Below are 20,682 nucleotides of genomic sequence, written 5' to 3'. Positions count from 1 at the left end.
TTTTCAAAAAAAGAAAAAAAGAAAAAAGGCATTTCCTATCTGCGATTCTGCGTACGGAGGACGACCTGCAGCTTTTGAACTGCAAAAATACTGTCTTTGTGTTTCAAAAATAGATAACTAAAAAATTGTCCTGCTTGATATTCAGGAGGTCCAACAAAAAATCTTTACCCGCGTTTTTGAATGGGAAAATTCTGCAGTCTGCATTCAGCAACCAGCAAGTAGAGCGCCACAGCCACTGTCTCACAAGTCCACTTCATTCCCCAATTCCACTGATCAATTTCGTTGCATTTGAATCCTGGAGTGAATTCTTTGCTGACGCATGGCAGCCCTTGCTGTTTCGGTCTCTTCTTGGATCCCCGAAGATGACATCCTATTGAAGAACGCCGTTGAGGTACTTTTTTTTTATTTTTCTATCATTTAATTTCCAAGTTGTTCTTCTTTTGGTAAATGAAACCCTAGGCCTAGGTTCAGCTTCATTCTTTCTTTTCCTGGCTCGTTAGATTAGCCTTTTAGAAATCACATCCTACGGTTGATATAAGTGGTTGAATTTTGTCTATGTATTCTAGTTTCCTGTCATGAGTGTACTCTGCTCAGTTGAGGTAATACTTGTTATTAGTATTTAATAAGCAACAAGCGTCTCGAATTTGGAAAGCCACAAAGGTATTTGCTGTTCTGTTCACGGCATAAGCTTATTTTCTGGATAGCTTTTGAATTAACTGAATTTATTCATTTTCTTTTTGTAATTTTCTTCAATTTCAGGCAGGTGCTTCTTTGGAAGCACTTGCTAAAGGTGCCGTGAGATTTTCTCGCAAGTTTACGATACAAGAATTACGGGACCGGTGGCATTCTCTCCTCTATGACCCTGTTATTTCAGCAGAAGCTTCTGCTCGCATGGTTGAGTTTGAACTTTCTGCTTCATCAAAATCCATCAGGTCTGGTATAGGTATGGACGCTGCAGAATTTACTCCAAAAAGAAAAGTTGAGACTGTCCGTAGACTGTATCATGCCTTGCGGAAGAAAATTTGCATCCAACCTTCAAACTCTCCCAATATAAATATTTTGGGTTCACCAAACAGAAATGGTAGCATCTGTGATGGTGTTGCTTGTCAAGGTAACCATGAGACTCGAGTTGTGAGTTCCATGCTTGGAGATTGTGTTCAGAACCGTTTCGAGTTTCAGGAAATGGACATAGATTTATTGCCTTGCGCCACACAAGATAATAATTTTGCCCAAGAATCAGTAGCGCATGACGTTTTTGAGCAGAAAATTAAGCATGAAAATCCTGCCCATATTATGGGAGAGGCTTTAGTTGACTTTGAGAATTGTCCAAGTTTTGAGGGAATGGGACCCTCCAATACATTGCCAGAAGGTGACACTTCATTTCACTCGTTGGGGTGTTCATCTCCACAGCCTAGGACACCTCTCTGGAAGACAATTGAGGATATGCCAGCACCTGCAATGCCAATCAACTTGAGCCACGAAGTTAAAGGTCAGACTTCAGAAGTGACATTTATTCTTCCTGATGATATGGATGAAAAGAAAATAAGTTTATCTGCTATCTCAGAAACTGATTTAGCTGATCTTTCAGACTCTCTTTTAAACTTGGAGAATGATGAGCAGCTTCATCCCATGGATGCAGATGCGAAAGACACAATTGATAAGCCTTGTAGTAATCGCAATACTCCAATAATGTTGAGTTCTCCTAAAAGTAATGCTCATCAAGAGGATGTACCTGATACTAAATTACCTGGGACATGCCTTGCAATTCCTGATGGTTCAAGTCATGCAGAATTGGAGGTTACGGTGGTCCAATCCCCCTCTGGCAAAGGGAATCAACATGATGTTTGTAGTTCAGATGTCAAAGTGCCTTCATCTTCATTATTTAGAAATTTTCAGTCTCATGATCGCCCAGAAAGAGAGATGGAATGCATATTGAACAGTGAAGACCCGGAGATTCCTTGCAACGATGATTTTATCCCAGGTAAAGTGATTACTTCTTCCGCAGTTCAAGCACTTCACAAGGAGGTTAGTGACCTGGCTCCATCCTTCACTACTTGGAAGAAAAATGAAAAGAAACTAAGCCTGAGGAAAGAAGACAATTCTTCACCATCTTTTACTGCTTCCCAGATGGGAGGATCAGACTTGTTTACAGGAAGCAGTCACAACCAACTTTTTAGCGGTGGAGTTAAATCCAAGTCTCTTGATGTCATCAGTCCTGCTGGTGTCCCCAAAAATGCTGAAAATGACCATGCAGATCCAAGTCAATGCAGATCAAGACTAGCCACCCCAAAATCCATTGCACAGGCTGCAGTGGAGCAGGATTCTCTCAGTGCATTTAATGTCACAGATCTGCAGTTACATGCAAGTTCCAGTACAAACCCCTCAACTTTAGGTCAGGAAGCATCACTAGATCACGAAGAATCTGAAAGTGATGATGACATTCCATACTTTTCTGATATTGAATCACTGGTAACTCTTGTTAATTTTGTAATGAAAAGATCTTCATGTTTACATTTTCTTAATTATCGAGAATTAAGTCATTTATTTTCTTTTCTTTACTTTCAGATACTGGATATGGATTTATGCCCGGATGATTGGGATCAATGTTTTAGTAAAGAAGGTACTCATTAGGTGCTCAGTTCAATCAGCATACCATGTTTTCTAGAAACAATAATGTACTGCTAGGAATTAGTTCTACGGAAACTCCACCATCTTAACATTTAGACACTTGATTATGGCCTAATAATTTGTCTCTCGTGAGATTAATTTAATTTGCTTCCACATAATATGTGGCCTTATGTTGAGTTCTATTTCCAAATGGCTGACACCAGTGGCTACCTATGTTAACATTTTCGTTCGTTCAAATGTCTAGTGTCAAGATATCAACATGAGGATACCAAGAGGACAATTATAAGGTTGGAACAGTGTGCTCAATCTGCAATGCAGAGAGCAATTTCTTACCAGGGTGCACTTGCCATCTTTTATGGTCGCCGCTTGAAGCATTATATAAAGACAACTGAGGTATTATTTTACAAGCTTTGACATTTTCTTTCAAAAGTTATATATTTCAAGTACATCCAAATTTAGGAGTAAAACTGTTTGATTGCTTTGATGATATCCTTCTAAATGGCATACTCTGCTGTAGTAGGTATATTGAATTATAGGAAGATAGGAGGTAGATCCATATTGATCTAGCCCATAGTAAAGTGCCAAAAAAAAAAAAAAAAACATATTTATAGATGACTTAAAAAGATTTTCTTTTCTTTGTTGACCCTATCTACTGGCCTGTGAAAAGTTTATGGAGGTCTATGCTTTTCTTATTTAGTCATTTGAATTTAGATGTTAGATTCGGGCAAGATTGTAAATTTTTAATTGCTGGTAGACCTTGAATTTATTAGATTATAGCTGGATGTTAATTCAGAGGATTCATGATAAGCTAATTCTACATGTGCATGGCCATTGTAATGTTATCTGCTTTGTGCTCTTCTGTATTGTTTGTTTGGGCAAAAATGATGTGAAATTGTTCTCATCTTCCTAGTATAACTTCTTTCAACTCTGTAGATCATACTTGGCAGAGCAACAGATGGCATTGATGTTGATATTGACTTGGGAAGGGAAGGGCGTGCCAACAAAATATCTAGACGACAGGTTTACTTCTTTAGGTTTTTTTAATGTGATTCTTCTCATACTTGCATTTGTTATTCACGGTCAAGATCTTGAGTTTATGTTGTTAATTGGCACTAAGAGAATCAAAGTAGCTATACTATCAGATCAACATGTTATAATACTTGAGCAGATAATCGAGGGAGGGACTAAGGGCTAACAAATTACCAATAAAGAAAGATCAAGAATGTCAAGAAGGTAGATTAGTAACTAAGCCCTCGTGCAATGATTGATATTTTCAGGTAATCTTTTTTCTTTGGTTTTTTCCCATAAACATGTGGGCAAATGTATAGGCCATAGGTAAAGAGAAATTGCTTCTGTTTAGGTTTTTAGGCACAATGTTTGAGATCTAAGCATCCTTTGCTGGTCAGAGTTGTACAATTAGTATTCATTATTTCTTCTTGGCACTTGCAAGATGGACATTTTTTTTTATTGCCCTGAATTTTGCTGACAGTATAATATGTTACATTTGTTGTTAGGCACTTATAAAGATGGAACAAGATGGTTCCTTCTTTTTGAAGAATCTTGGTAAGAGTTCTATGTTTTTGAATGGCAAAGAAATTGCTACTGGACAGGCTGGAAGTCTAAGTTCAAGTAGTTTGATTGAGGTATGTTGGTTCTATCATCATATCATATGCTGCTACTTGATCTGGTTTATGGGTAGGAAGTATGCATTGATTTTTATTCCAAGACAATCCAATGAGCCACTTCATAAATGAAAGTAATGGTATATTTACAGATCAGGGAAATGGCATTCGTGTTCGAAATAAATCATAAATCAGTGAGGGAGTACGTGGAAAATGCCACCAAAAGAAACCAAGAAAAGAATACCAATTTTGAATGGTCTGAACGGGTTCCATGATCTGAGAAAGTAGTCCTTTTCCCCTTAGTTTCTCTGGAAATACTTATCAGCTTCCAACGCCGATGAGCTAATGTATCGTATACACAGGAACATAATGTTACATTAGGATCGGATGTAAAGACTTATTCACATATATGTAAAGACTCGTTATACGGCAATGATAGCTCTATACTCACCAGAAAAGAAATTAAAGAACAGTGAGGAAGATATTTGTTTATATAACTGATTACCCGCATCTACCTTCAATTAATTGTTGTAGTTCTTAATTTTATTAATTTTTGGTTCCGTGTGTTTGACCACCAACGAAACTACTAAGAGGTTTAAATTGAACCCAACTGAACGGATATATAAATCAGATTGATATTTTTCCTCTTTTTTTTTCCCCTCCTCTCACTCTCTCTCTGTGTGCCGGCTAAGAGAAACTGTATCATTTCAGATCACCATAAACTTGGAAAAGAATCGCAGAATTTTGAATTTTGCCAACTTAGAAGTTTTAACGTGTCAGATTTTATCATAGTTGCAGAAAGAGCTGAAAGGCTCGGACCGACCAACGTATTATACGCCGTGGCCGTACTGTATTCGTACGACAGAGACTTTTTTTGACCAAAACAATTGAAGGAAACTTATCACTTGCATTGCACAACGTCTCCGTAAATTAAATTACAATTTCACAGACATAGTTGCTCAAGAACATTTTGAGTTGGTCAATTTGGCTTCGCAATTTTACCATCATTTGATTAAAGAAAAAGGATTACCAAAGGCGTCAAAAGGGATGAAGGGAGGGAAACCATGATTCATGAAGAGGTATTCATTTGATTCTACTTTACTCAAAAGTTCTGCTTCGTTTTCCTTTCTACGTTTTCGTTGTCGTGTGTGTCGGCCTCTGAATTAAAAGAGAATTGCAAGTCCCTCGGCATTGTAAAATGAGTGAACACGATACAAAGATAAATTAAAATACAAACAAACCACAAGGGGACCCACAATAAAGATAATTGGGATGATTAGCCATTAAGGATTCATTAAAACAACAATTTAGTTGCGTCGGGTGTGCCCATTGAGAATCTGCATGCTGGAAATGTTAAAATTCAAAGTTCGTTAGCAATTATGTGCATAAATAATGCACCCACTAACTTTTGCATGAGAACCAAATGCCTACCATTATTCTTCAATTTGTGAGATATCTAGTAACCACTGAATCTCGAGGGACGCAACGCATCCTTGTTGCTGGCATCTGATTCTATTGGGTAATGGCCTTTGCCTAATTTTGGTTTGAATATTTTAAAGATATTGAAGCAGAAGCATTTTCTTTTTTTCTCCCATTGTTTTGAAGATATTGAAGGTTGTTGAAGCCAAAATTTTGGTTTGCGTATTTTCGCAAAACACAGCTTAATTGATTGAAAAATGAGCTTTCATCATGGCTTCTTGCAAGATCTATCCATGCAGCATAGTACTGCAAGCTGCTTTGTTGATGCGGACATCGTATATCAAATCCAACTAGTACCCATGTGAAATCTAACGTGCTGCTAGAAGCTTAGCTTAGCTCCAATGTGATGGAAATTGAAGTGTACAGGAAATCATTCTTTCATTTACATTCCAGCTTCCTTCAATATTGGGGGGAGGGAGGGAAAAAAAACATGAAAACAAATTGCATTGATAGTAATGATAAAAGCCGAGGCTCCAGAAATATATCCAGAGTTTTCTTTGTTCATGCATTTAGCTTCCATGTCCAAGATAAGAGGTGCAGAAATTCAACTACCTCATCAACATAAGATTCAAATGTTAAGAAAATCAAACAAGGTTGTCAAACATCCTGCTCAAGAATTTTAATTTGCCTAGAGACGAAGCTACCAACTAATTATACCTATTACAGACTTATATTAAATTTACATTCCCCAACGAACTCCATATGGTTTGTATCTAATAAATTAGGATAAAAATTCAGTGCAGAACACTAAATTAATGGTCATTAAGTAAGGGGGAAAAAAAAAGATAAAACTTCAAATAAATTAGAGTTTCAATTAATTAGTACCCGTTAGTCACTAAATTTGTATCAAGGTGTCGCCATTACAACAAATACGCGATCACATAAGCAGCTTCCTCTCTCTGTGATGTGTGATGAAACAAGCATATGTAAGAACAAATATTAATTAAATTAATGTTCGAGCATAATATTACATTGCAATAGTTTATAAATGTTCTGACATATGCCCGTGAAGGCACTCCACAAAAAGATCTCTGTCTGCCCACTAAGAACCAAAAGTAGGATGAGAGCAATAAAAAAAACCAATTTCTGTTGTCTTTCCCCATTCTCTCACCCCTAAACGAACGGTCCTGATTTCTCCATTCTTTCGTAATCTATCCTTCTTATCTTCAATCTCCCACATCACATCAGCATTCAAACTCCTTTCACTAGGCTTCTCCAGTAGCTAATTAATGGGCACTCTCAGTTTCTCTATGTCCTTTTCTGTTCTGTTATTAGCCACAGCTTCATGGCTAGCAGAATCAAAGACTTACTGGGGAGACATTCAAGTCATGAAAGAGCTGAAGAACTCGCTTGATCCCAACTCAGTGAGTCCAGGTTCTTGCTTGAGCTCGTGGGACTTCTCGGTTGACCCTTGCGACAGTCTTTTCAGTGAAAAATTCACATGTGGGTTCAGGTGCGACGTTTCGGTCTCTGAGCTAAGCCGAGTCACGGAACTGAGTCTTGATCAGGCAGGTTATTCTGGTTCATTATCTACTACTTCATGGAACCTTCCTTATTTAGAAACCGCAGACCTTTCAAATAACTTCTTCTCTGGGTCCATCCCTGAGTCGTTATCAAATCTAACTCGGCTGATTCGACTCGGCCTGTCTAGAAACTCGTTTTCTGGTGAAATACCCACCTCGATTGGCTCACTGTCTAGCTTAGAGGAACTGTACCTTGATTACAACAACCTTGAAGGCACAATTCCCGCGAGTTTCAATGGCTTGTCAAGCTTGAAACGCCTCGAAATTCAATCAAACAAGCTTACTGGTGAGTTTCCCGAACTAGGTTCCCTGAAAAATCTCTACTTTTTAGATGCTAGCGACAATGCAATATCAGGAAAATTACCAGCAATACTACCAACATCACTCGTTCAAATCTCCATGAGAAACAACAACTTACAGGGCACAGTGCCTGAGAGTTTAAAGCTTTTGAGTTATTTACAAGTAGTGGATCTAAGTCACAACAAACTCAGTGGCTCAGTCCCTTCATTTGTCTTTAGCCATCCCTCTCTTCAACAGCTCACTCTCTCATTCAACCAGTTCACTTCCATACAACAGCCCGCACCCACCAATGACAATAATATTTTCAGCAGCCAGCTCATAGCCGTAGACATAAGCAACAACGAGCTTCAAGGCATGCTTCCTTTGTTCATGGCTCTAATGCCAAAGCTCTCTGCACTATCTTTAGAAAACAACAAGTTCACAGGCATGATACCGACCGAGTACGCCATAAGGGTAGCGGTACCCGGACCCGGAATCGCTCCGTTTCAGAGGCTGTTGCTTGGAGGTAACTACTTGTTCGGAGCCATACCCCGTTCGCTATTGGAGCTCCAACCGGGTTCTGCTAATGTAAGGTTGGCTGATAATTGCTTGTACCGATGCCCATTCTCTTTCTTCTTCTGTCAGGGCGCTCGACAGAAATCGCTAGTGGAGTGTAACCGATTTACCCCTGTAATCCCTTAGAATAATTATGATTAGCGCTTCTAATTAATCTTCAGATTATTATTAGCATTATTACCCTCTGGCCTCTGAGTTCTCCTTTTCAATTTTCTCACAAGCTCGAATAGATTGCTGTTTTTAAGTAGTAAATCTTTTGTATTTTATTTTTTGAAGTCAGTAAATCTTTTGTATTTTATTTTTTGACGTCAGTAAATCTTTTGTATTAATAAAATAAACAAATAAAGACTAGTGATGATGAAAAAGAGTTATGGTTGGCAGGTACACCGACCAAAGCCGATCCATAATAACAACATATTCAACATTACTAGATTTGTTTTTTATTTTGTCTCTCTCCTTCTCTCTTTCTCTCTCTACTGTGATCTCTGACAGGTGACGTGACTGAATGGGACGTGTGGTAAACGCGCATTAAGTGGGCTAAATTTGTGACCGTCCAATTTCTATTTTGGGTTCTAGATGACGATTGTGATTATGACACGTAATCAGAACCCAAGCATTTCGTCTCACTTTCATCCGAATGCTTCGGCATCGGTTAAGTTGGCCGCATCTTGATTTCATTTTTCCAGTGCTGCTTAAAACCTGTTCTCTTGTTTCAGCTGTGAGCTTATTCACGTTCGTTCAAAGAAGCTTCCCATTTTCCTTTCCAAAAAAAAAAGAAGCTTCCCATTTTCCTTTCCAAAAAAAAAAGAAGCTTCCCATTTCTACTACGTTTGTTTTTTACTCTTTACTCTTTAGATGTCGTTATTAGTCTAAATATTTCTCTAATCCTCCAAAAGTGCACCCGTCGGCCTGTAGCTCTGTTCCAACTTCCCAGACACTACTAAAAATTAAAATCATTAGATCAGCTGTCTTAAATAAAGCTAAGTGATTCGTAAAGGATCATGGCATGATGCTATGACTGTTTAGCTCAAGAGTTCTAACCGGTTTAAATTCAGGATATGCATCAATGTTTAGAGTGTATCTGCAGCACATTACTCTAGTTTTTTACGCAAATGTAATGTACTGGTGTTGGTATGAATGTGAAGTATATTTCTGACAGGAGTTTAAGAAAAGAATAGAAATAAAATTGAAGCAATCTTGCTGAAATCAACAAAGTTGATGAATTTGAATAAAGTTTGTCTCATCCGTCTGCCATGTTATGTCTATGGTATGCTTTCGCTGGAAATCAAGCAACCATTATATGAAAAGAAAAAAGGGGAAAAATATATATCGAGAGAAGCCGTGAGATTTGAAGTGCTATAGCTGCCGTGGGAAAAAAAATTGTAATTATAAAACAAAAGTTAATAATATGTAATAAATATAAATTTTAAATAATAATTTTAACAAAATTATTAAAGATATAATGATTTTTCATTATACAAGTAAAAAAATCATATCAACATAACTAATAAATTAGAGCAGTTAATTTTACCATACACTTTAATATTGTAACTTTTAAAATACAACTGCGCAACCTTAATCATAAACGTAAGTGGCAGAATTCCTCCTCACAAAGCCAAAATTCCTTTATTTGCATTCAAAGATAATCCTGGCTTATGTGGACCTCTACTTCCTCCTTGTAAATAGATCTATTACATTTTTTTTTTTAATCTTCAAAACTGAATTAAACTTTGTTATAACGTTTTGATTCAGACCAAATATAATGTTACTTGTTTCATTTGTTGCATCTTTTTCAACCACGATGAAGCCTTCTCAGTTGACAAAACTCCGCATTTGGGAATCCTTCCAACTAAGAAATTTGTGTATTTAATAATGATATAATATTTTGTTTAGATTTCTGAACTTTTTTACCCATCCTTACTCATTGGTCATTTCCTTTCACCCAATCGTCAAGACAGAGAGAAGAAACCAAAGCCATTATTATCAATAGTTGATGCCATAAGCATGTGTTCAAGTATTTTATAATCGGAGAACGGAGGTGCTCCAACATGGCAGTTAAATTGGAATTTCGGCGAATTTGTTATCTTCCGTTTGTTTTATGACACGTGGAATGTCAAAAAGGCTGCCATATAACGGCCATGACAATGTATTAAGAAATCTCAAATAGATAGAAACAGAACTACTTGAGATGCTTATCGTAGATTAACAACAATTATATGCGTCCATGCGAATTCGGACAATCTTGATTTCCGAATATCAGTGAACCGAATGTATAGACCCCACTCGCTGAGATGCTGTTGCAAAGAAATTTAAAGGTCGTTAGGGCCTTTGTGATGAGAAAGGGATATAAGTAAGATTTCAAGATTATGCACTGGCTAACCAACGGTGGGCACCAGTGGTCTAGTGGTAGAATAGTACCCTGCCACGGTACAGACCCGGGTTCGATTCCCGGCTGGTGCAGTCTCATTTTTGTTAATAGCACCCTACCACTGCACAGACTCGGGCCCGATTCCGGTTCATTTTTGTTTTGGTTTTCCTTTTCTGCCGCAAAAGAAATATAATAAATCTATCTGATGGGGTGTTGCGAGAATCGAACTCGCGGCCTCTCGCACCCGAAGCGAGAATCATACCACTAGACCAAACACCCAGCCACGATAAAGTTTCTCTTAAAATCAAAATATTCAATTTTAAACTGCAACTATGACCAACACATTTATATCCAGCTAGCCAGTAAATTTGACTATAATCGAATTTAAGGGTCATATCATAGTTGTTTTATAATTATGGATGAGGTTATACAAAATTGGCCTCTCGTTTCTGAGTTAACCAAAATGAGTCTTTAGTAAATCCCTGGATTTTAGTTCAACATCATGACAAGTTTTAGAAGTAGCTTACTTGCTTTGGATAAACTAGAGAGTTCATTACATGCCAGCAGCCCAGAACAATGTTCTCATATATAAGTTTAATGTAGATTCATTGCTCTGTGAACGGAATTATTTCACAAACGGCTTATTGTACGCAAGATATCGAAGAAGTTAAGAAAAGTCAAAGGCGATATTAGAGCCTTGAAGTTCGGCTCAGGACACGGAGCTTGACCCCGTGCTTGAAGTTGAGGATTATGCCGAACTCAAGTTCCAAAGGATTTTCCATGTCAGGAGAATGTCGAAATACATAATTCCTGTATAAATGTATCAGCGAGAGCTTTATTTCTTGCATGGCGAATTTCTGCCCAATGCATGCTCGGGGTCCAATTCCAAACGGTAGGTATGCACAAGGATGCCTCTGCTTCGCTTCTTCACAATTTGGATCGAACCTCTCTGGCTTGAACTTGTCTGGTTCTGGGAAGTTCTTTGAATCTTTTGCCACTACACCTAGTGCTAGCCACACCCATGTCCCCTGCCCACCCGGAGTCATAAAGTTTAATTAGTATCACTAGTTACGGCACAACCGTTACTTTAGTTTTATCCTTCATTATATATGTGACATTGACAACAATACCTTGGGGAGACGGTAACCACCTATCTCCACTTCTTTTGCTGTTTCTCTAGCAACTAATGGGGATACTAGATAAATCCTCATGGCTTCTTTTATCACCTGTAAATGAAATGTAAACAGGCCATTAAAGAATTTATGGCTTTTCCATTATTTTATTAATTGCTCATAAATTGAAAATAAAATAAGCCTTGCCTGATCAAGATAGGGAAATTTCTGTTGAAGATCAAGAGCGGTTGGCACAAGTTCCCTACGACCAAACCCATCAATCTCTGCAAGCAGCTTGTTCTCAACTTCTGGATGTGCAGCTACTAAGTATACAATCGAAGATAACGCAAAAGATGTGGTTGCTGATCCAGCAAGCAGGTGCTCGTAAGTTACTGCACTGATGTAGTCAGGAGTAAAGACATTCTTGGACTCTGTCTCCAATTCCCTTGCCTTCACAATGAGTGACAACAAGTCCTTGGATCCTTGTTTGCTCTCTTTCATTCTTTTGAATACAATTTCATCAAGCCGGCCGCTCAATTTCTGATTAGTCCTTTCAACTTTCCAGTCCATGGTGCCAGGTATTCTCTTAAGAATCTGTCTAAATGGCTCCTGAATTATGGGGATGAGTAGGCCTAATATGATCGAGAGAGAGCCTGATAGATCCATCTTAAGTTGGGTGGTAGAGTAGATGTGCTGATTGATGAAGTCCAAGACTGCATTTCCATCTCTTTGGTTATCAGCAATGCCAATTGAATCAGTGATGGACTCAGGTTTTGATGAAAGGCCAAAGTTGACTCCAAAAGCAGCTTGTCCGATAGTATCAGTGGCCAACGTGAGAGCCAGATTAGAGAAAGTGATGTTTTGTACATTGGAGGACTCAATATTCTGTGTTGCAGATTCAATGATGGACTGCATGGTGGGCACTAGACTAGCCAGATGAGTGGGCTGATAGAATGACAATATTGTGTTTCGCATTGCGGACCACCTCCCATCCCTGCAATTTCACAAGCACCGAACATAAACGCATATATAATAGTACTGAATGATTACACTGCAACAACAGAGGTATCCGCAACTTCCTCTTTGTTGTGAAGAAATTTTGCATGATTATTTGAAAATACCTTGTGAAAAAAAGACCCTTCTGATGGAGAGGAGAAGCTGCAATGGGAGAAGGAACGCTTCTGTTTGGAATGTCTTTGAACTTTTTTATTCCAACTTCTCTGCAAAGCTCCGGATCGGCCACAATTATCAGAGGTTGTCTACCCATATGAAACCTGCTTCATGAAAATTACAAGGCCAGTCATTATATTTCACCACTACCTCGCCAATGCTTAGCCTCTCTTTATTTTGGTGCTGTTTGTCAACTGTGCTGCCAAAGTGTTTGGTGAATACTTAATAGCTTGAGTTTGGCAGCACACATGATTGTTTTACACAACTTATGATTTTAAGATAACGTAATATTTAGTGAATTTAATTTGACAGCAGTTATTAAATATAGTTAGGTTTAATTGTATAAATTATCTTATTTCATTCGTATTAGTTAATACACAAACACCCCGCTTGCAACAAATCATAAAAATATGCTCTTTAGAAAGCTAAAGAATCACAAATATGCTTTTCGGAGAACTAAAGAATCATGCTATAACAAATCGTTATCGGATATTTCATAGAAAGTGCTTTAATACGTAAATAAGAAATAAATATGTTTTCTAAATTAACTGGAGAATTAATTGAAAGTGCTTTCACACTGCTATTGGATGTATGTGTGTCTGTGTATATATATATATGAGAAATGTTTCAATCAGAAGTGGATCATATCTACTAGATTAATACATTATCAATCCAAATGACACTAAGTAGTTGTTCGCTTTCAAACTTAAACACACGTTTATCTTATTTTCATTTAATCAAATGTTTTAAAAAAACACTGAAGATCATATATTTACAGAATAGAATTACTATAAAAAAAAAAAAAAAGATTAACACGTAATACAGACGTTTGGATTATTGTTCATTGCTTGATTGCTAAGCATACCTTATAAATTGATTTATTCGGTACCGTATAATTTATCAGTTAACATATATGGGCATAGCATGTTACAATAGTACTTTTCGGACATGTATATACATCCAGATGTATTCAGACTTTCGATGTACTAGTTATTCTGGAAATTAAAATATTATGGACAGATATTACTTTCTGATATTATTAAAGAAGAAAAAGAAAGCACACGGCACACCGTTGATAAGTCTAAATAATGAACATGAATGAACAAAAACTGCAAAAACTAACCTGAAAATGGGGCCGTATCGTTTGGCAAGAACTGAAAACACTTCAGGGCCATACCTAGCCAAAAGGGGAATGTGTCCTACTAGAGGGATTGGTGGAGGGCCAGGAACCCTCCTAACTTTGCAGTAAGGCCCATACAGGTAGCCCAACACTCCCGCCACTAGTATTGCTGCCGCTGCAACTGTGACGAAGGCCGATCTTGTGAATAACCAGTCTCCGTTCGTCAAAATAAAAAACCATGGAAGAATTTCATTCACCAAGTCTAAGGCCATGTTTTCTGTCTATGTAAGTGATTGTGAATGAGATGAACTTTTATTGTCAAATAGCAGTAACCTTTACACGGTGTCGGTATTAGAGCACAGTAGTCACACTTATTCGATAATCTTTAAAGATTGTGCTTTAGTGAATAATTCTTCCGTGAAATTGAGAACATTGTCAAGTGGGATAAGAAGTTGGATGTGAGCAGTTAAAACATCTCTGCTTCAACAGAGAACAGCAACACAGTGCCGCTGCCTCCACCACCTGACCTGGCACACAGCTACTGGCTTCTGTTCTGTGCTCTAGAGATGATGATGTTGTTGTCTTGTCTTGTCAATCATGCAATTAAATGCCCCATTTTTCTCTTCCTTCTAGTGGAGGGGACTCAGGTTTATTGCAACGTTAATTTTTAACTTTTGTCATTCTTATATGCTGTCGCGTCTGCGGAAAGTTAATTGCCATTCCATTTTAAGGTTTAATCGTTTTAATATTAATTTCCATGGATTATGATCTCTCGACGGGAACCACAACTCAATGTTCATAGGATTAGAGACCTCTTCTTATGCAACATATATTAATTGTACTAAAACATCCTCATTAGCACTATTTCTAGCCTTTACTAATGGTTAAAGAAGTTAAACACTGATGTATCTGGTCCAGAGGTTAGGCCCAACAAATTTAAACAGAAGAAAATTAGGACAGTTTAGCCAACAGCTATTGCAAGTGGAAGAGAGTTCCCTCAGGCCTCAACTCAGTTACTTACCCGGATATATATTTCTTAAAATTATGGTTTTTTGACGGGTGCTGAATATAGGAACAATGGAATTAGGAGAAGTTTCAAGTCTGCCATTGCTCAAGATTAAGGATACAGCTAGCGATGTGACGTCTACTTCTTCTATCAAGTTTTGGATGTTGTCATTTTGGTTTCTCCTATCTTGCTTAAATCTGCACAAAGCTCGAGTCTCGTGATTCATTCTCATTTCCAGGGTATTATTAGTGGAGCTGAAGTTACCACTTTGGTTTCTAGTGGACAAGCCAAGCCTAAATAATGCCATGTCGTTCTCTCGACTAAAAAAGATTACACGTCATTACTCTCTAAGAATAAAAATCTACCGATCCATTCAACTCAAATTCGTATACAAATGAACTGGATATAATCTATATATGATCTGATGAGAGGGTTTTAACAAATTTATAACAAGTCAAAATGGAAAATGAATGCACCTACAAGTTCACATTTATGTATATCTATACAATTCCACATTTATGTAGATTTTAGTGTATAGTCTAAATAATGAAATATCTGACTAGCTAGTAATTTTTTGCGTTTGAAGATCAGAGCTAGTTTAGTGGATTTTCAAATTAAGATAGTAACATTAACACCTGCTCTGGTGGACTATTCTCCTTCCAAGAATCGCTAGTAAAATTGTAAACAGAATTAAGCATAACAATCTCTTCTTGTCTAGCTAGCTTGTATATATGGTGAATTTGAAGATATTTATAAATCTTGAAAATGTACACGTATAGGATGACCTGTTTTATTGGCATCTACTAAAGCATCACAAGCAACAGTGAAGTGCACACGTTTTCTCAATCCCATGACGCGAAAGCAGGTTATCACACGCTATGATCCCGGTGTGGCCTGTGGGCGTGCATGTATAATTAATAATTGTATGTATGCTTGTTGCAGAACCGTGAATTCCTTGTGACATAATTTTCACCTTTATGCTTTTCGTGACTTGTTTTCCATTTTCATTCTGTACTCATCTCTCGCATTTACAGAATTACTGACTATTCCCTTTTCTGCTCCTCCAAGCTTTTAGGTCTTAATCTTATCACTCTAATATCATAGCAGACCGGGGGCCAAAACGCTGTGCGCTTCCGATCATACAATTAGTGAACATCGTCCAACTTCGCTGCTTAATTTTTCAACAGAATTTGGGTTTGATTTCAAGGCTATAATTTACTAAAGCTAGCAGTAAAGTAATAGATGTAATGCAAGCGAGTCTCGCGACCGTCAAATAGATGATTATTGATATGCAGTAAAAAGGCCATTTTTTTCCTATTTATTTATTATTTCAACTTTCCATTAAGTCTTCGGCTTTCAAGTGATGATCAAGACCGAGTTTGATGATACGGCCCAAATTCTTTTTTTTTTGATATAAAAGGGAGCCAAACAAGGCTAAACCGAGACAAAACGCGGGACAGCATTCCCGTACATGTCGTGAAATAAGCAATTAACAACACCACTAGGAGGGTTGTGAAGGAAATGGAGGCTAAGAGGTTGCCTTATTGCTAAATTTGCCAGAAAATCCGCTGCAAAGTTTGTTTCACGATAAATATGGCTAATGCACACATGCCATTCTCCGTTGATGAGCCTTCTGATACTTTGAATCACTGAAGAAAAATTATTAGGGCTATTGCTCGTGTCTGCAAGTAGATCAATGATGCACTTGCTGTCAACTTCAACCAACAAAGACCGAATACCCACCTTCCAAGCCAGGTCAAGACCATAGAATAAACCCCAAAGTTCAGCATTGGTAACCGAACTAATTCCAATATTCGCACAGAATCCAACAATCCACTTCCCATTGGCATTTCTTATCAACCCACCTGCAGCTGCCATATTCATCCTTTTGCAGGCCCCATCAGTATTCAATTTGAAAACATTTTCAGGGGGAGGTTTCCATCCAAAGTATTTAACCATTTTTGAAGCTCCAGGCTTGATCAAAGCCATCATGGTTTTATGAGAATTTTCAGCTCTGGTCATAATATCTAACGTGATGTTCTGATTGCTCCTCTGCACATTCTTAAACAGAGCTTGGTTCCTCCAAAACCACAACCGCCAGATTACTGTGCCAAAAATAACCGCCCAGTCAACTCCATTACAATCATAACAGTTCGACTTTAGATTAGTAATAATCCAATCCTCTAAGTTTGAAGAGAAAAAGCTTCCTCGTAATCTACACGGGACTATATATAACCAAATACGTTTGGCCGCCACACAATCTCTAAGGGCATGAAGGGAGTCTTCCACACAAACTTTGCATCTCTCACATTGATTTTCTGTCAAAATGTGTCTTCTAGCAAGCTCAGCTTTGGTCTTTAACTTGTTTTGAATAGCCAACCACAGGAAGGTTTTAACACTTTGTGGCCCTTTCCAGCTCCAAATAAGTTCCCATCTTGGTCCAATATGATTGGAGGCTCTGTTTGAAATATTTTGACAAGCCGATTTCACTGTAAAATTACCCTTAGTCGAGAAGCCCCAAAATATACAGTCCATACCACCCTCGACACAAGGTGGCATAATGGCCGCAATATCAAGCACTAAGTTGTGAGGCAGATAATTACTGAAAGTAACCCAATTCCATTGCCCATAATCGTTCACATAATCCCTAATCGAATTTTCCAGCATATTACTCAGCACCGGCCTCACAACATAATCCTTCAAACTGACATTTTGCCTAACCTAACAATCTTTCCAAAACCGAACTTTTGACCCATCTCCAACTTGCCAACAAATCTCTTGCAAAACTTTATGCCAAACCGCACCCACTGCACGCCACACATAAGAACCATATTTTGTAGGTAGCTCTGTGGGGAGGTTATCATTCTCAACTCCGTATTTAGAGCATAACACTTTAATCCACAGGCTAGTAGGAGACACAATAATATTCCACCCAATCTTCATTAAAAGCGCCTCATTGATGTGGCGAAGATTTTTTAAGCCAAGCCCGCCTACCATTTTAGGTTCACAGATTCTTTCCCAACTAGCCATGGCCATGCTATTCCTCTCGCTATTCCCACTTCAAATAAATCGGCGAGAAATGCGATTGATTTTTTCTTGAGTGCCTCGCGGAATCATTGTGGTTTGCATAAAGTAAATTGGCAAGGCTTGGATTACCGCTTGAGTAAGGGTCAGCCTTCCAGCAAAAGAGAGATGCTTCGCATTCCATCCGGAGAGCCGTTTGTCCACCCGATCTAGCACCTCTTGATAGGTTTTATTGGTCACCCGACCATGAAGAAGCGGCATGCCCAGGTACTTCCCCAAGTTTTTGGTGGTTGAAAACCCACTTAGCTCACTAATTTTCTTTGACACAGCAAGTGCCACATTCTTTGAGAAATACAATCTAGTTTTTTCTGTGCTAACTTTTCCCCTTGACATGTTGCAGAAATTCTTTAAAGCTTTAATCACCACCTTCATCTGATCAGTGGAGGCTTCTGCAAGGAGAAGAAGGTCGTCAGCGAAGAAAAGATGGGTGAGGGGTATACCATTCCTGGACAGCATGATGGGTTTCCATCGTTCCTGCTGCACTTCTCGATTAATGATATGGCTAAGTCTTTCAATACAGAGCACAAAAATGTAAGGAGAGATCGGATCCCTCTGACGAATCCCTCTTGAAGTCTTGAAGGATTCGGTCAGCTTTCCATTCCAAAAAATTTGCATGGAGCCGGATGTGATGCACTCCATTATGATTCGTATAAAGTTTGTAAGAAGACCCACAAAAGCCAAAGTCTCCTTGATAAACTCCCAGCTTAATCTGTCATACGCTTTTTCCAAGTCTACTTTGATAGCCATGAAGCCTCGTTTACCCGTCTTCCGTCTTATACTGTGAATGACCTCCTGGGTGATAATAATATTTTCGGTGATGTGCCTTCCTGGAACAAAGCTGGTTTGATGCGGACCTACAAGATCAGAGAGAAAGTTTTTTAATCTATTAGTTATTATCTTAGTGATCATTTTGTACATAATTGTGCAAAGACTAATAGGCCGGAAATAATTTAAGCTAGTTGGATTGTCAATTTTAGGAATAAGAACAATTAAAATCTTCAAAAAGTCTTCAGGCACTGTCTCTCCATTGAAAACATCTTTAATTTGCTTGCACACCGACTTGCCCACCACCTCCCATTGAGCTTGGTAAAAAATTGCGTGCAAGCCATCACTTCCCGGTGCCTTTAACGGTTTCATGCTAAAAATAGTGTCACGAATTTCCTCGTCATCCACAGGTTTTTCCATGCCATGGTTCCTCCCTGTATCAATGCAAGGAAAATCATTAGGAGTATAATAGCTATCAATAGAATTATTATCAGCCGTGTATAACTTGGTGAAAAAATTAATAGCATGAGCCTTAAGATCATCCTCGTCCGAAATCCACTGGCCCCTATCATCTTTCATCCAGACAATTTGGTTATGTCTTCTCCTCGTCATTGTCTTCTGGTGAAAAAAGAAAGTATTTCTGTCTCCAAACTGGATCCAATCGCAACGAGATTTCTGAAGCCACAAAAGTTCTTCTTGATTAAGAATGTCGTTGAGCTCCTTACTGAGCTGAGTCTCCAGCTTTAACAGATTATCCGAATGGTGACTCTCTAGAGCTTTTTGGATTCCATTAAGTCTACCTAAGATATTCTTTTTTCGCTTAAAAATATTTCCAAACTCATTCTTGTTCCAATGGTCAATTTTTCTAGTAAACTCCTTTACTGAAACATTATAATCCACATCCTTCTTCCACACCTGAGAAACAAAATCCGAAAATCGCTTATCAGTAAGCCAAGAAGCAAGGAATCTAAATGGTTTCAACCCTCTGTTTCCAGTGCTCTCATTATTCAGACTGAGGAGGATAGGCCGATGGTCAAACTCCAATCTTGGTAAATGAAAGACTCGCGCCTTATTAAAAGCGTTGAACCACCTATCATTGCAAATGGCTCTATCCAAGCGTTTATAAAGCGAGCCCATTTTCCAAGTAAACTTTGGTCCCGTATACTGGAGGTCACAGATGCCGTGTTTGTGGAACCATTCTTGAAAGTTTTTACAAGGCTGGCTACAGTTATTAGTGCTTCATTTGCTCTCTGAGATTGAAAGAATGGCATTGAAGTCACCAGCTAGCATCCATGGCTCTTGAATAGTCTCAGCCAAATAATTTAAATCATGCCAAAGAGAGTTTCAGAGGGAATGAACTGGGCTAGCATAAATCGTTGTTACCCAAGTAATTAACCCTCTTGTATCCGACACTTGGAGGTGAATATATTGCTTATGGTTAATGAGGATAATGACGTCTAATCCCGCTTTCCATAGAAGCTAAATACCACCTGAGAAACCAGCCGCCTCCACTCGATGGGAATGATCATACCCACTGTAACGAATAAAGTTATCCGCTTTCACTCCACTAATTCAAGGTTCATAAAGAGCCACAAGTTTAGGTTTATAATTTTGAGTAAACATCTTGAAAATTCGTCTAAAGGACTGCGAGGCCGCCCCCTGGCAATTCCAAAACAAAAAAGACAGATTCATTATATAAAAAAAGAAAGAGAGAGACCTACTTACTCCAAAGGCTCAAAGCCTTGCTGATTAACATCCATATTATCCGCCTCAACAAAAAATTGAGACTCTTCCGAGGTCTCAGACTCGTCCTCCTCTGATTCCTCCATATACTCATTGTCTGTTGAGTCCTCCCCCATTTGTTCCATGTCTCTATTTCCTCTATCAGGAGGCTCCTCATTTGGATTTGGTTTAGGAGGAATCGACAAGGGTGCCTGAAAGTTCTCGTTT

The 20,682-nt window shown here is 38.4% G+C and overlaps 3 protein-coding genes and 2 non-coding genes across 8 annotated transcripts; 3 read left to right on the top strand and 2 right to left on the bottom strand.

Moving 5' to 3' along the window:
- The first annotated feature begins 12 nt into the window (after positions 1-12).
- On the top strand, positions 13-4,747 carry LOC18037451. Of its 4 annotated transcripts, XM_024180658.1 has the most exons (8): positions 301-391; positions 567-660; positions 760-2,469; positions 2,566-2,620; positions 2,873-3,021; positions 3,562-3,648; positions 4,143-4,271; positions 4,403-4,747. In XM_024180658.1, exons 3-8 carry the CDS (start codon positions 892-894, stop codon positions 4,523-4,525), a joined length of 2,121 nt encoding a protein of 706 aa, XP_024036426.1. In that variant the 5' UTR covers positions 301-391; positions 567-660; positions 760-891; the 3' UTR covers positions 4,526-4,747. The 4 variants fall into 4 exon arrangements, 2 of the variants coding, with proteins under 2 accessions (XP_006425562.1, XP_024036426.1); XR_002904626.1 differs by lacking the exons at positions 567-660; positions 4,403-4,747 and adding an exon at positions 3,797-3,905 and having other exon boundaries at positions 13-391; positions 4,143-4,235; XM_006425499.2 differs by lacking the exon at positions 567-660 and having other exon boundaries at positions 13-391.
- A 1,991-nt stretch (positions 4,748-6,738) lies between these two features.
- Positions 6,739-8,351, top strand: LOC18036563 (LRR receptor-like serine/threonine-protein kinase EFR). Its single transcript, XM_006425498.2, has one exon. It carries the CDS (start codon positions 6,959-6,961, stop codon positions 8,231-8,233), a length of 1,275 nt encoding a protein of 424 aa, XP_006425561.1. The 5' UTR covers positions 6,739-6,958; the 3' UTR covers positions 8,234-8,351.
- A 2,145-nt stretch (positions 8,352-10,496) lies between these two features.
- On the top strand, positions 10,497-10,567 carry TRNAG-GCC. Its single transcript has one exon. It is a non-coding gene; the product is annotated as a tRNA-Gly (tRNA).
- A 115-nt stretch (positions 10,568-10,682) lies between these two features.
- TRNAP-CGG lies at positions 10,683-10,754 on the bottom strand. The gene has a single exon. It is a non-coding gene; the product is annotated as a tRNA-Pro (tRNA).
- Positions 10,755-10,996: 242 nt separating this feature from the next.
- LOC18035923 (cytochrome P450 711A1) lies at positions 10,997-14,509 on the bottom strand. Its single transcript, XM_006425497.2, has 5 exons — positions 13,881-14,509; positions 12,709-12,861; positions 11,795-12,581; positions 11,606-11,701; positions 10,997-11,503 (listed from the first exon to the last, which is right to left on the bottom strand). The coding sequence occupies exons 1-5, from the start codon at positions 14,147-14,149 to the stop codon at positions 11,165-11,167; spliced, it is 1,644 nt and encodes a 547-aa protein (XP_006425560.1). The 5' UTR covers positions 14,150-14,509; the 3' UTR covers positions 10,997-11,164.
- Positions 14,510-20,682: the final 6,173 nt, after the last annotated feature.

Source organism: Citrus clementina, unplaced genomic scaffold (genome assembly GCF_000493195.1).
Source record: "Citrus clementina cultivar Clemenules unplaced genomic scaffold, Citrus_clementina_v1.0 scaffold_7, whole genome shotgun sequence".
NCBI lineage: Eukaryota > Viridiplantae > Streptophyta > Magnoliopsida > Sapindales > Rutaceae > Citrus > Citrus x clementina.
Note: the sequence above shows the minus strand (reverse complement) of the source record. Positions and strands in the feature narration are given on the sequence as shown.

Bases quoted from the DNA above. Each gene is read 5' to 3' on its own strand.
- LOC18037451 (XM_006425499.2), top strand. From the start codon at position 320: ATGGCAGCCCTTGCTGTTTCGGTCTCTTCTTGGATCCCCGAAGATGAC. The intron at 3,022-3,561 runs GTATTATTTTAC...TCAACTCTGTAG, and splicing joins ATTATATAAAGACAACTGAG to ATCATACTTGGCAGAGCAAC. The intron at 3,649-4,142 runs GTTTACTTCTTT...ATTTGTTGTTAG, and splicing joins ACAAAATATCTAGACGACAG to GCACTTATAAAGATGGAACA.
- LOC18036563 (XM_006425498.2), top strand. From the start codon at position 6,959: ATGGGCACTCTCAGTTTCTCTATGTCCTTTTCTGTTCTGTTATTAGCC.
- LOC18035923 (XM_006425497.2), bottom strand. From the start codon at position 14,149: ATGGCCTTAGACTTGGTGAATGAAATTCTTCCATGGTTTTTTATTTTG. The intron at 12,862-13,880 runs GTTAGTTTTTGC...TTCATGAAGCAG, and splicing joins CGATACGGCCCCATTTTCAG to GTTTCATATGGGTAGACAAC. The intron at 11,702-11,794 runs GCAAGGCTTATT...TTTCATTTACAG, and splicing joins AATTTCCCTATCTTGATCAG to GTGATAAAAGAAGCCATGAG.